Raw genomic sequence first — 13,960 nt, forward strand, 5'->3', positions numbered from 1 at the left:
ACACATGTTTAGACATAACTATATTGACATACTCTGCAGGGCTGTGCTCACAAAGTTTTTGCTGGGAGGAGTGCAGGCTCAGTTTGGAGACCCCCTACTTTGCTCATATTGTGGTAAAGTGGATGAGAGGAAAACCACGTATCATGCTTTTTTTTTAGGCCCAACACATTGGAGGCACCCATGTATGTTGCCCACACAAATTAATTTGCCTTCATTTCAATGCATTTCTATATAACTGGCTCTAAAATTATTTGTTACCGTCGTTTCTAGGAGATCGGAGTCTGTTGTATAAAACATTTTTCTCAGGCTATATGCAGAACTCGTCTCTCCATTGCAAATTATTTTTATCCTAGTATCTAAGCAACAAGTAAGCTCTTTCCCAAGGATAACACTTATACTATAGGGAGAAACTTTGAGCCTCTTGGAACACTCTGGCAATGTTCAAGTTGCATTGAATGAAGTTAAGAAGCCATTGCTAAACTTATCATTAGTTTATGAAAAAGTATTGAGTGCTATTACTAAATTTGTCAGCCCATTTTTGTTGTGAATACTTTTCAGAAAAGTGAAGTTTATTAAGGACTTTGGTAGGTAACGGAAAGAAATGAAAGAGTTCTCCCCCACTCTGAGTTTCCTGTTATAGGTAGAAAAGGCTGGTGATGCTGCCAACACTGGACAGAGCCACGGAGAGGCTCCCCCAAACAATTTAACCTTCACTTTCATAAGCAAAATAAAATGACCAAACTTATTATTGCTCTTTCTTAGATGCTCTGGGGTAGGATAGATATGCTAGTTAAGGTCCCATTGTTTGCTCAACAAATATTTCTTGAGCTCTTACTACCTGCCCTCAGGCACTGAGAATGGGGTAATGAAAAAAATATAGTCCCAAGATTCAAGGACCACAGAGTTTCTGCGGGCTCTCCTCAAACATGTGGACCAACACAAGTGTAAATGGGGGGCGGGGTGGGGAGTGGTGCCATGAGCAAAAGGAGTAGAGTGCTGCCATTGTGAATAAGAGAGGATCATTCCAGAAAAAGAAAACAATGTGTGCAAAGCCCTGAGGCTGGAAAGAATTTACTGGTCTGAGTAACAAAAAAGACCTCTGCATTTAAGCATAAAAAGAAAGCTTGAGAGATGAATTTAGAAAGACATGAAAAGAATATTTTTCCTCTGCAATTCCTCCTGATTTTACCTTTACTGGATAACATCTTATGACTATAATGACCAAAAATTTTAACCTATTATAAATCTAGCTAAGGGAAAGAAAGAATAGAAAATGAAGCTGACTAGAAAATCAAATCCATCAACCAATTCTCTGTAAATGGCAATTTTCTAAACAATTGGATTCTGACAATTCAGTCCATAAATATAAATTGAGTTTTTACAATCCACTATGTCTATTACAGGTTCATGCTTTCAGACCAATATCAACTGGAGACATTCTTAAAAGAAAATAAGATTCAAATAACAGGAGTTATGTTTAAATTGAGAAAAAAATTATCTTTAGTAATTTAGATGTTATGATAATTTTCTGAAAACAAATTGGAGATTTTTAAAAGAACAGAATCAACCTCCATCATGAAGTCTTGAAAGATCATTATTCATAGTAAAGTATACTTTACTTGGAGGACTGACGATTTGTAGAATTAGGATGTTTTCTAAAGATCTAAAAACCAAAGATAATTTCAGGGCTTGGAAGTAAATGTTTCCCTAAACTGCCTGTATTTTAAATCCTTGTTGTAATTTCAAATCTACAGAACAGAGGTTCTAGAAAGTATCCACTAATTAGGAAAAAGATTCTGAATACACTGACAAGAGGTGTTTTAAACACTACACAGAAGAAAAGGTTACATAAATGGTAGATAGCGCTGTATATCTGGGAGCCTCATTTCATAGCCAGTGGTCGTTCAGACTAGATTGAATTGTGTTCTGTAAATAGATACATTACCAGAAACACAGTGGATATCCTGTTGAGATTTTTTAAACATTATCTTTGTGCACATTGTTAGGGATAATTAATGCACTTGAAGTTGTATCCTGGCCAACACGATCTGCTGGAATAACACATTCCTTTAGAGGGTACTCCTTTAGAGATTACAGTTGCTTGCCAAAGTTACCTTAATTGTTAAAAAGTAGCACTGTATCTAAAAAGAGAGAAAAAGCAATTACTGTCCTTCTATTAATAATCCAAACATATTTTCCAGGGAGACCTTCGGAGACCTTTCCATATTCAGAAAATTACCATTTTACCCACAAATTTTCTGAGAACTGAAAGTAGTTTACTTGTACCAAATTGCCTTTGATTTCAGGCTTATTAACTTGAAAATAGCTCAGTGACATTTGGAGTTGTGTTATAGTATTACATAGCACTGGCACTTTAATGAACAAGATAGGAATGAATCCATGGACAGTTGACCCCAGAACAACACAGATTTTTAAATCGCACAGGTCCACTTATATGTGGATTTTTTCAGTAAACACAGTACAGTACTGTAAATGTATTTTCTCTTCCTTATGATTTTCTTAATAACATTTTCTTTTCTCTAGGCTATGTTATTCTAAGAATACCATATAGAATATATATAATATACAAAATCTGTGTTAATCGACTACTGATGTTATCAGTAAGGCTCCCAATCAACAGTAGGCTATTAGTAAAGTTTTTGAGGAATCAAAAGTTATACATAGATTTTTGACTGTGTGGCAGAGGGTCGGCACCCCCAAACCTCTGCATTGTTCAAGGGTCAGGTGTATTTGCTTTAAATAATAAAGTTTATTATAGTTATGAACTTATATTTAATACCAAGGAAAACAGTGATTATTTTGGATTTAAAGAATACCATAGGGGCGCCTGGGTGGCTCAGTCATTAAGCGTCTGCCTTTGGCTCAGATCATGGTCCCGGGGTCCTGGGATCGAGCCCCGGGTCGGGCTCCCTGCTCAGCGGGAAGTCCGCTTCTCCCTCTCCCTTTCCCCCTGCTTGTGTTCCCTCTCTCACTGTGCCTCTCTCTCAAATAAATAAACAAAATCTTTAAGAAAAAAAAAAAAAGAATACCATAGAGGGCACCTGGATGGCTCAGTTGGTTAAGCACCCAACTCTTGGTTTCTGCTCAGGTCATGATTTCAGGGTCGTGAGATCGAGCCCTCCATCGGGCCCTGCGCTCAGCACAGAGTCTGCTTGAGATTCTCTCTCTCTCCCCCTCTGTCTCTCTCCCTGCTTATGCTCTCTCTCTCTCTCAAATACATAAATAAATAAATAAATAAAATATTTTTAAAAAAGAGTACCACAAATTTTACTGAGGAATACAATAAATAAAATGTAAAAAAACTTCTCCCAGGATGACTATAATATATTGCCTTTCTCCTATGTCATACACCCAGAATATAAATCAGAAATACAATCATTTATGTAACTGTGACTCCTAAAATCACTAATATCAAAATTCTATCTTTAAACCACACTAAGAATTTGGTGTATTATGAGTAATTTACTTGTAATTATTTCACGTACTCTATGGCCAACTCAATTTTGCCTTATAGATTTATTTTTTTTTTAAAGATTTTTTATTTATTTATCTGAGAGAGAGAATGGGAGACAGAGAGCATGAAAGGAGGAGGATCAGAGGGAGAAGCAGACTCCCCGCTGAGCAGGGAGTCCGATGCGGGACTCGATCGCGGGACTCCAGGATCATGACCTGAGCCGAAGGCAGTTGCTTAACCAACTGAGCCACCCAGGCGCCCCTGCCTTATAGATTTAGAACAAAAATACTGAGAATAAGTTGATGTGAACATTTAGTTTGTTGGATTATAGTGTGAGTAATGGAATCAAACAACCTAGGTTCAAAGCCATAGCAGCTCCATGCACAAACACTTGGGACCTTAGACAAGTTTTATAAGCTGCCATGTCCCTAGTGTTTGCATCTGAAAAGGGTCACAACCACATAAAGTTGACAAGGGATCAAATGAAAACATGTAAGTAAAGCTCCTCATGTCTGGCATACAGTAAGTGCTCAGTAAATCTTAATTATTTTCCTCTGAGTATTTTTCATTTGCATATATGTAGGGTTTTTTTCTCTTTCTTATTTTTAATTTAGCATGTGGATATGTCATAACTAGGTCTATGGAATCTGGAAATACAAATGCCATCAGTACTACCATCAAATTTTAAAAGAATCTTTTCCCTTTTGGGATTCTTTGTATCCAAGCATGGAATTGAAGTAATTTCATTTTTATTTATTTTTTATTTTTTATTTTTACTTTTTTTTTTTTAAGGTTTTACTTATTTGCGAGAGAGAGAATGAGAGACAGAGAGCATGAGAGGGAGGAGGGTCAGAGGGAGAAGCAGACTCCCTGCTGAGCAGGGAGCCCGATGTGGGACTCGATCCCGGGACTCCAGGATCATGACCTGAGCCGAAGGCAGTCGCTTAACCAACTGAGCCACCCAGGCGCCCGAAGTAACCTCATTTTTAAAGTTTGCCAATACTTTGCAGTTTCTGGAATAAATGGGTCCAATTCAGACTATAATACCCTTCTTAATTGTCCCTACAAAAATTTCTGATAACAATAGCAACAAATAATCACCGATGATCTGTTTTGTATTGGAAACATGATGTGGTGAGCCAAGTCTTAGACTATAAGACAAAAAAACTTAGGTCAGGTCCCATGTCCTGGCTTCACCAGCAGACGTTGATTGGGTAACTATTATATGCCTGGCAGCATGTTTGTGACACAAAGGAATTAAAGAAGAGATAGTCACTTCACTCAAAAACTCACAGTCTAGTAGAAAATCAGAAATATAAAAAATATGGGGGGAACTGTGTGATAGATGTTATAATAAAAGTATATAAATGCCGATTCTGAGCACAAAAGAAGACTGTGCCATCTTTAGCTAGTGTGGTCAGGAAGGATTACAGAAGAGTATTTGAACATTGAGTATGATCTTTAGAGTGTTGGACTGGGGGCTTCCTCCCGCTCAGATAGGATACAATGAATCTGTTCCATCCACTTCACCAAATCATGAGATCCAGGAAAAGAAAATATTTAAATGAGATTTGTGAATTTCAGCCTTGTTTAAGATGTAAGGAATTAGGGGGGCGCCTGGGTGGCTCAGTTGGTTAAGCAACTGCCTTCGGCTCAGGTCATGATCCTGGAGTCCCGGGATCGAGTCCCGCATCGGACTCCCTGCTCGGTGGGGAGTCTGCTTCTCCCTCTGATCCTCCCCCTCTCATGCTCTCTGTCTCCCATTCTCTCTCTCAGATAAATAAATAAAAAATCTTTAAAAAAAAAAAAAAAAAAAAAGATGTAAGGAATTAGGACTTGTCAATAGATTTTCCACAAATACCTCCCCTATACCCTTTAAGTTCAGCTTTCAATGATGCTCATTTTAACTCATGTCTCCAAAAATATTTCTTCTCTTATTTTCCTACACTGACCCCAAAGGCTTTAGGATAGCCTCATCAGTCAAGCTGGGCAAAGAAAAATGAGACAAAGAAAATCAGCTCTATTGAAGTGGTTTCTTTTCTATGTGCTAACATCTAACTGGCAATGAAAATAATATTGTGTTTATTTAGATTATCTCATTAATTTTTCCTCTTTAATAAGAAGTCCTAATTCACAGCTGGTAAATAACCAACAGAGTTTTAGGAAAGCATACTGTTCTCTGAAATTATGTATATGGAATCTTATATAAATGACTTCAGTTGAATCTGATATCCTATGGGAATTCTGTTCTCTCATCTTCCACCTTTCTAATAAATTACATTTATTTATTTCGTAAATATTTATTGTGGACTTACTGTATGTTACACACTGGAGATCTAGAAGTTAACAAGCAACACACAGGTCCTAGCTTGTGTAGTTCTGTGTGTTAGCAAGAAACAGAACCATACAACTGGGAGCACAATACAATTAGAGTGTTGAAATACCACACCAGTGAAATGTAACAGTAGCCCAGAATGGAAGACAAAACCCAGTTCAGGAAGAAGAGGTTTTAAACTAACACAAGAAGAGAGAAAAAAATAAAAGCTCAGTAAGACCCATGTATAACGATCCTACATTGGACCACTGCTAGGTAATGGACCTTGCTATGTATAGTGCAACAGGTGTTGTTTGCTTATCTCAAAATTCTGTTTTGCAAAATAGACTTTATTCCTGCTCTATAAATGGATTTAGTAAAGGAAATATTATTTTATCCATTCATTCCACAAATATGAGACTCCTGCTGTTTGCCAAGTGGTGAGTTCATTTCTCTTATCTGTTAGCAGGCAGGGTACAATTTCAGAGAACAATTTTAGGTATTTCTATAAAAGTACCTTTCAAAACATATGCATATGGTAAAAGGAAGGGTTTTTTGTTTTGTTTTGTTTAAGGGCTTGAAAATAAAAATAATTATATAAACACATACCTGAAATAGGAAAACAGCATGAAGAATGTCTTTCCTGTTAACAAAGCCTTGAATACATGCTTCCGGTTTCCATGGCAGCCCGACTAAACAGAAAAATAAGTCACAGAAATGACTTTTTATATCAATGACTTGCTTCCCAAACAGTAAGACCAAGGGGAATCAGTGAGAAATAATGACTAGTGCTGTCTTACTTACAAAAACTGTTCTACAATTTATCAGATTACTTAACCCACAAGGAACATTGTTTGGAAAAAAAAAAAAAGATACAAAATTTGAATTTATGTTTTCATTTTGAAAATGTCTATTTCCAGGTCCTTTCCTCTTTAAAAAAAATCATTCAGGGGCGCCTGGGTGGCTCAGTTGGTTAAGCGACTGCCTTCGGCTCAGGTCATGATCCTGGAATCCCGGGATCGAGTCCCACATCGGGCTCCTGGCTCGGCAGGAAGCCTGCTTCTCCCTCTCCCACTCCCCCTGCTTGTGTTCCCTCTCTCGCTGTCTCTCTCTCTGTCAAATAAATAAATAAAATCTTTAAAAAAAAAAATCATTCAAACATCTGCTAAATAGCACATAAACAATGTGAAAATTCTTCATGCCACTGTACACTGAAAAATGGTTAAAATGGTCATTTTTATGGTATGTGTATTTTATAACGACTGTTTAAAAAGATTAAAACTAAAAAAGAAAAAAACAACCTAAAAGAAATCTGCTATACAGACCCTGGTTTTGCTAGGTCTAACTTACTTAGTAAATATACTTTAAAAACCGCTTTAACATCCCTTTAGACGCAGAAAACTCTTAAGCTTAAATGATAATGAAAAAGCAACAGAAAGTACGGCTTTTGATTCCTCAAAGCCAGTGTCCAAATGAACTCTACAGCTGGACTCATAGAAGTTTTCTGAATGTTTACCCTGACCTCCTGGAAAAAGAGGAAGGGAGAGAGAGACATGAAAGGGGGCGCGGTAAGCTAGGGAAAGAAAAAGACATTTCACTGACCCTATTGCTTTATTTCCCAGAACGATTCAATACCTCAAGAAGATTTCACTCCAGAAGTGTACAGAGTTTTCCTGAACAACCTTTGCCCTCGACCTGAAATTGATAACATCTTTTCCGAATTGTAAGAGAACAACACAGCATTTTAACCCACTCTTTTTCAGCTTGCAGGGGTGCTCGGGGTGGCTCTGGTAGGATTTTGAGCAATAGAGGGAGACAGAACTCTTTGGACACTGTGAATGACAACAATGCTTCTGTGTCATTTGTTGGAGACAATCAACATTCCTACCCATGAGGTTCAACCACTGCTTTTAATGAGTGGATGTTTGCTATGATTTGTTGCTGGGTGTTGGTGTTTTAGTATCCCCGGGGAGCTCTGTGTGGTTTGAAGATTATGGCTAGAGTAGAGCATCTTGGCTCCGTGGAGGTAGACTCATGATATAGGAAGAGCTCTGACCAGGGGACCAGTCAGGTTACGCCTCGGACACGCATTAGTGAAATGAAAACTCTGGATTGCTAAGAACCCTCCCAGCTGAAAGTCATTTGCTTTTATTTTAGAAAATATATAGACATTCCTTTGGAAAAAAAAAAAAAAAAGAATGAGAAAAAGAAAAGAAACAAACCAAAACACCAGGGCAAATGCAGGGCAGTAGCAATTCACCTTTCCTAGTTCACTGAAATCTACATGATGACAGAAAATCAATCCAAAATATATCAACAAAATAAGGATTTTTTATGTGGAAGACAGGCCAACAGTGCTAAGAATGACACTGGATATACCCACTTTGTGATGCTCATTGCTATCAACAATGTATTGAGCATCAGCAGTAATTGTACCATTGAACTTGTCTTTGGGTTGTCAGGCTTGAAACGGGAAGCTTGGATCACGCTATGTTGAAGACTTACAGATTTTTGCTGAAGCATAACTTTAATGAAAAGAAAAATGTACCCAGGTTGTTTACTTTTTTTTAGTAATAAGTAATAAATACATCTCTAAATGATTAAGTGGGATATGGGAATTTGATGACTAAACCAGAAGGTTAGTGTCATAATCAAAAACAACCTATACGTCTATGTTCAATTGAGAGTGGTGCATCTTTACACACAAGATGCGAAGTTTGCCTACTGTGGATTCTCTTATGCATCTGGTATACTTCAAGGGCATTGGGATTTAGTGGCAGGGATTGCAAAAGATATTTGCATCCCATAGAATGCAGCAACTGTGATGGGGCAACACATGTTTTCAGGATAAGATAGGAATGTCCAGATATCTAGCATGCACTTACCAGGTGTGGCAATATTGTTTCTCTATAGTTAAATGCAAATATATGAATGAGACTTGGTGGACAAATATTCTGATTTCTGGTTTTTAATTGGTTTTAGTGGTGCCAAAAGCAAACCATACCTTACCGTCGATCAGATGATGGACTTTATCAACCTTAAGCAGCGAGATCCCCGGCTAAATGAAATACTTTACCCACCTTTAAAACAAGAACAAGTCCAAGTATTGATTGAGAAGTATGAACCCAACAATAGCCTCGCCAAAAAAGGTCAGTCCACTTTGCCCCACACTGTAGGGAAGCTGTGGTTTCTAATTGTGAATGGGTCACTCCCTGGTAAGTATCGACATCAAGGATTGTTTAGGTCTGTTTCCCACATTTGTATGCCTGCTTTCCTTTCTGTCTTAAATCACTAGTGGTTCAGTTAGACTTCGGCACGTGATTTTGTTGTTGTTGTTGTTATGTGTATGTATGCATATAACGTATTTTTTTAAATGTCTAATCATTTGTTTTCTCTTAAATTTACGCAGTGACTGAATGCATACTTCTCATACAGGAAATTCCCTATCTTAAAGGTTGCCTTTGGGGGGGCACCTGGTGGCTCAGTCAGTTAAGCGTCCAACTCTTGATTTTGGCTCAGGTCATGATCTCAGGGTTGTGGGATCGAGCCCCATGTTGGGCTCCATGCTGAGTATGGAGCCTGCTTGAGATTCTCTCTCTCTCTCAAAAAAAAGGAACATGTAAAGTTTGCCTTTTTGTCTCTGTTTCTAGAAGTTCTGTAAGATGACCCACAGCTTTTTCTAAATCTCTAAAACCAAAGAGAATATTTAATCCATTAGATCCTTATTTTATTCTAGTTTACACTATTGATGAATTTTTCCACTTGGGAAAATATAAAATTTGGCCTTTTATATGTAAAAAAAAATTAGTGTTTCTAGAAAAAATTATTAGTCTAAAAATTAATATCAGAAAGACAGCTCTCAGTTGCCTGGAAGTTATTAGGAAATTTATGTTTTTGATTCTGGAGAAATGAATTGCCAAAATAAGATCATGATGATTTATTTGCTAGAAGTTTTCAATCATACGTGGCATCACATCCCTGAATTGGCTCTTCAGCTTCCTCTTTACTACAAGACCATGTCTCACCTGGACTGAAATATCTTCATTGAGAAAACTGGTGTCTTATCACTGATGTTATTGTAAATTGCCTAGATATTGCACAGGGAGGAAAATGAAGTGCAACTAACCAATCATTAAGAAAAAATAATTTGTGTGTTAGTATGCAGGCAGGTCATAAGTAACAGAAATAGCTCTAGCAAGCTCATCGTCATTTATAAGTATGGTTATCATAAAAGTAGATTAACACATCTTTTAACCCATTGTATTTATTCTGGAACCAGTCGTCTAAATGAAAAAAAAAATGAATCTATTAAGTATAAAAGTAAAATATTACCATTAACTTTATCATACATGTTTTTAGTTGGAAATTTACAGATGAAATTTTTTGGATTTTATTCATTTTCATGGTCAAGGGCTTTGCCTTTGTTGTCATCATCATCCTTATTGCTGCCGTGGAGATGAGATCAGTCAAAGGGAATGGACAACCCAATGGTGTGTGTTGGCATTGTCAGGCCCACCCCCCTGACACCCTTCTGTCCCCAGCGCCACGGAGATGGTATTTCTCCTTAGGGTTATGCAGGGAGTAACTCCTTGCAGATTTTACTGGGGCAACTTGAAATCTGAACTTCACCACAAATAACTAACACAGTGTTATAACAAATCCAACAAGACCTCTAAAAACAGCCCATGACACAAAGGAAACAAATAGCTTTTGTGAAACCAGTGAGGCACTTCAGAGCCTAAACTTTGCCCCTCCCTCCACTTTTCACGCCACACTGTGGACGGTCCATGCCTAAGCCGGAGTATGACACCTCCATCCATCATACTCTGACTACCTGAAGGCAGTAGAGGATACAAAGAGAAATTTGTGACACATTATTGTAACACTCTATAACCCTGGCAGAACCCATTTTGATTCTAATGGAAATTAAGATGATATCTCTTAGCATTTGCAAATTTATTTAATGCCATCTTATAGATATACTAGGTATGAATTTCATAATCACAGCAGGCACACAAATTTCAGGTACGTTTAGAATACCAATTTCAGGGGCGCCTGGGTGGCTCAGTCAGTTTAGCGTCTGCCTTCGGTTCAGGTCATGATCCCAGAGTCCTGGGGTCAAGTCCTGCATCAGGCTCCCTGCTCAGCGGGGAGTCTGCTTCTCCCTCTGCCTTTCCCTTTGGCTTGTGCTCTCTCTCTTGCTCTCTCTCGCTCTCTCTCTCTCTCAAATAAATAAATAGAATCTTTTAAAAAATTAAATAAATAAAATAAAATACCAATTTCATTTATTTTTCTACAACTTAATATGATATTGATGATAAGCCTCCATGTTGGCCCTGATGTGATTTTTTTTTAAATCACAGATTTCATTTCTTAACCCAAAAACTCTTGAAAGAAAATGAACTTGAGAGTCATTTTGTTTGCTGCTTTGGGTCTGTTTATGTGAGCAAAGATACTAAAGAAAAGTGTTTTATTGTGTTGACTGTTATTTCATTGTCAAAAGGATAACGATTTTGAAATCTTTCTTTGTAGGACTAAGAAATTGCTGGGTTAAACCTCAATTCGCTAGTAATTATGAGTTTTAATAATTTTTTTATCCAAAGATGAAAATCAGTTTTTGAATTTGGTTTTGCTGTTCACATTTGATGTTTGACTTTAGGATTTTTTCAAAAACTCTCTTTTATATCTTCTCTAATTATAACTACAAGTAAAATCAAACAAAGTACAATTTAAGAAAGTATTCTTTAATTTCAATATGACAACTGGTATGGATTTGCAAGGAAATTAGCTTTCATTCATTATGTGACTTTCAAAATGTACATTATCATTTTGTAAAGAAGCAAACCAAAATTTTGAGGTCAAATCACTTACCTGAAGTCTCATACCAAGGTGCTCTTTGAGAAAGCAGTTTTTAACTTTCAGCCAACTAGTTAATACATTTTGATTAATAAACACAAAATGAAATAAGTAGGCTATTAGTAGGATATAATAAGTATATTACAGTGTAATATTCTTATATTAATAAATATACTTAGAATAAATAAGATAGAAATCAGTATATTACATAATTTTTTCTGCTACTTTCATTTTGACTAGTTCCTCAAGTGTGCACAAGCATTGGTTATATTGACCCACGAATTCAATTTCAGTTATCTGAAAAAGACACTTCCATATTGCCTCTATTTGTTATAAAATGCTAAGAATAAGATACATCCATAATGTACATATATAATAATATAACTAAATCCTCTGATATCAAGAAACTTATTTTTTAAAGTAGGTGTTAAACAAACAAACTTTACACAAAGTTGCCATATGCTAATGTTTAGTTTTCATATGCACTTTACATAATTTTTACATAGGAGGTAATCTAAAATTAAATGAAAAATTTTCAATATGGTCAAACGCCTAAATGCTTAAACTGACCATAGGTTAGTCAACTAAACATAGATGTGTGAAATGAAAATCCAGATGGGATGATAGACTTTGATGCTTTGTGGGCTTGCTGTCATTGGCAGGTTGGCCACATTTCCATGCTGGAATTTCTGTTTCTGAAGCTGTATGTATTGGTTATAAATAATTACAGGGTTTCTGTGCAGTGTAAGGGCCAAATGTGCACGTTTGGGCTCCATAAAGAAAAAGTTTAAATCTTGTTGCAGAAAATACTATTCTCAACGGAGTTTGGTTTATTTTTATGATTGAAAAATCACACATTGCAAAATGCTTTGGTCCATCATGTTGTTTGCACTGGAAAAAAATGCATAATGCTAAACCATGTTTAACACAGGAATACACGATGACCCCGGCCTCTTCCAAACCAAAGGGTCCTGAATGTCAGTTTGAAGACTAGTGTCTCCCAAACAGAGTTTGTTTGGTTTTTTTAATCACTTACACCTTTGAGAAGGAAGGCAATGAGTAAAATTAGCATGAAAAAGAATAAATTGATGCCTTAGTTAACAGACTACAGATTAGATTGAACTCTTCTGTCTGAAAAAGAAGCCAAAATTCATTCTTAAAAAACCAAACCCAGAGAAGACATTTGAGTCTGATCACATTTTTATTTTTCTGTGAAGAGCAAGTGTTCATGAGGATTTGTTAAGCAATTGAATTAATATAGCAGATTATGATATTAGCAGATGTTTCAAGCTATGTTCCTTTTTTTTTTCATCAGTTCTTCCTCTTAAATTTTTATAAGGTGTGTTGTACAAAAGCTTCCCCACTTTGTTGCAATTAAATCATCAAGATGAAACTGTATCATCTCTTTTAGTATTTGATCAGTACTCAATGAATTAATAAATAGTTGAAATGAACTCAAAATACAATAGCAAATTGTTTTGGTTTTAAGCAAAGCAAATAGAAGTTGAGGTATAGCAAGCATTTTTGCTTCAAATAGACCTACGCTAATCATTACATCAGTAGAAAAACCTATTGCTTTTTCAAGATATATATTTTAAATACTTATACGATTGAACTATATTATACCATTATTGTCAATGGCAAGACAGAGTGTGCTAGAGACAGCACTGGACTTGAGAGTCTTGCCAACTGTACTATTAGGTGATACTCCTTCAGTAGAAAAAGGACAGAAGCTTAACTCAAACTGAAGCACAGAAAGAAATGTATTGGTGCATATGAGCAAAAAGTCAGGGAGTGTTTTGTGTTGGTCTCAGCTTATCAATAACCAATGTTGTTAGACCGACCCTTGTGGTTCTTATTATGATTGCAAGATGCCCTTCATCAACCACCATGTAACTTGGAAAAAAATAGATGTTTATTACTTACAAGACCTGGAAACTACTCAGCGCACCTGGGGTCACACAGCGAGGTCACTTGTAGAGAGAGAAAGAGAGAGAAAGGGAAGACGCTCACAAGCCTGGGTTCTGTTGAGGGTGCGTGTTTAGGGTTTCATGGAATCACTCTTTATTGGTGAAACATAAAAACATAAGAGCAGCAAGAGAGAAGACGAGTGGCCCAAATGGCCAGTTACTGAAGTAAACCAAACTTTCTAAATCAAAGGAGTCTCAGTGTGGGGAGGAGGCCTGGCTCCCTATCTAGCCATGTGGCTGGCAATGGGTTTATTCAAGATAGTTGTCTCTGAAGTGGATGCCTTTTTGGAATGGATGCCTCAGCAATCAGAGCTTAAGTCAGGCACTTGCACTACAAAAAATAAA

General features: G+C 36.8%; 1 protein-coding gene across 3 annotated transcripts in view; it reads left to right on the forward strand.

Annotated features, from left to right (window-relative positions):
• PLCB1 (phospholipase C beta 1) overlaps positions 1–13,960 on the forward strand; it is a 667,247-nt gene that overhangs the window by 456,527 nt on the left and 196,760 nt on the right. For all 3 annotated transcript variants that reach the window (XM_032419622.1, XM_032419621.1, XM_032419623.1), the window contains 2 exons: positions 7,412–7,512; positions 8,772–8,938. In XM_032419622.1, the coding sequence (XP_032275513.1) occupies positions 7,412–7,512; positions 8,772–8,938 (268 nt within the window). The remainder of the gene's footprint in view (positions 1–7,411; positions 7,513–8,771; positions 8,939–13,960) is intronic.

This window comes from Phoca vitulina, unplaced genomic scaffold, assembly GCF_004348235.1.
Source record: "Phoca vitulina isolate PV1807 unplaced genomic scaffold, GSC_HSeal_1.0 scaffold22, whole genome shotgun sequence".
NCBI classification, from domain to species: Eukaryota; Metazoa; Chordata; class Mammalia; order Carnivora; family Phocidae; genus Phoca; species Phoca vitulina.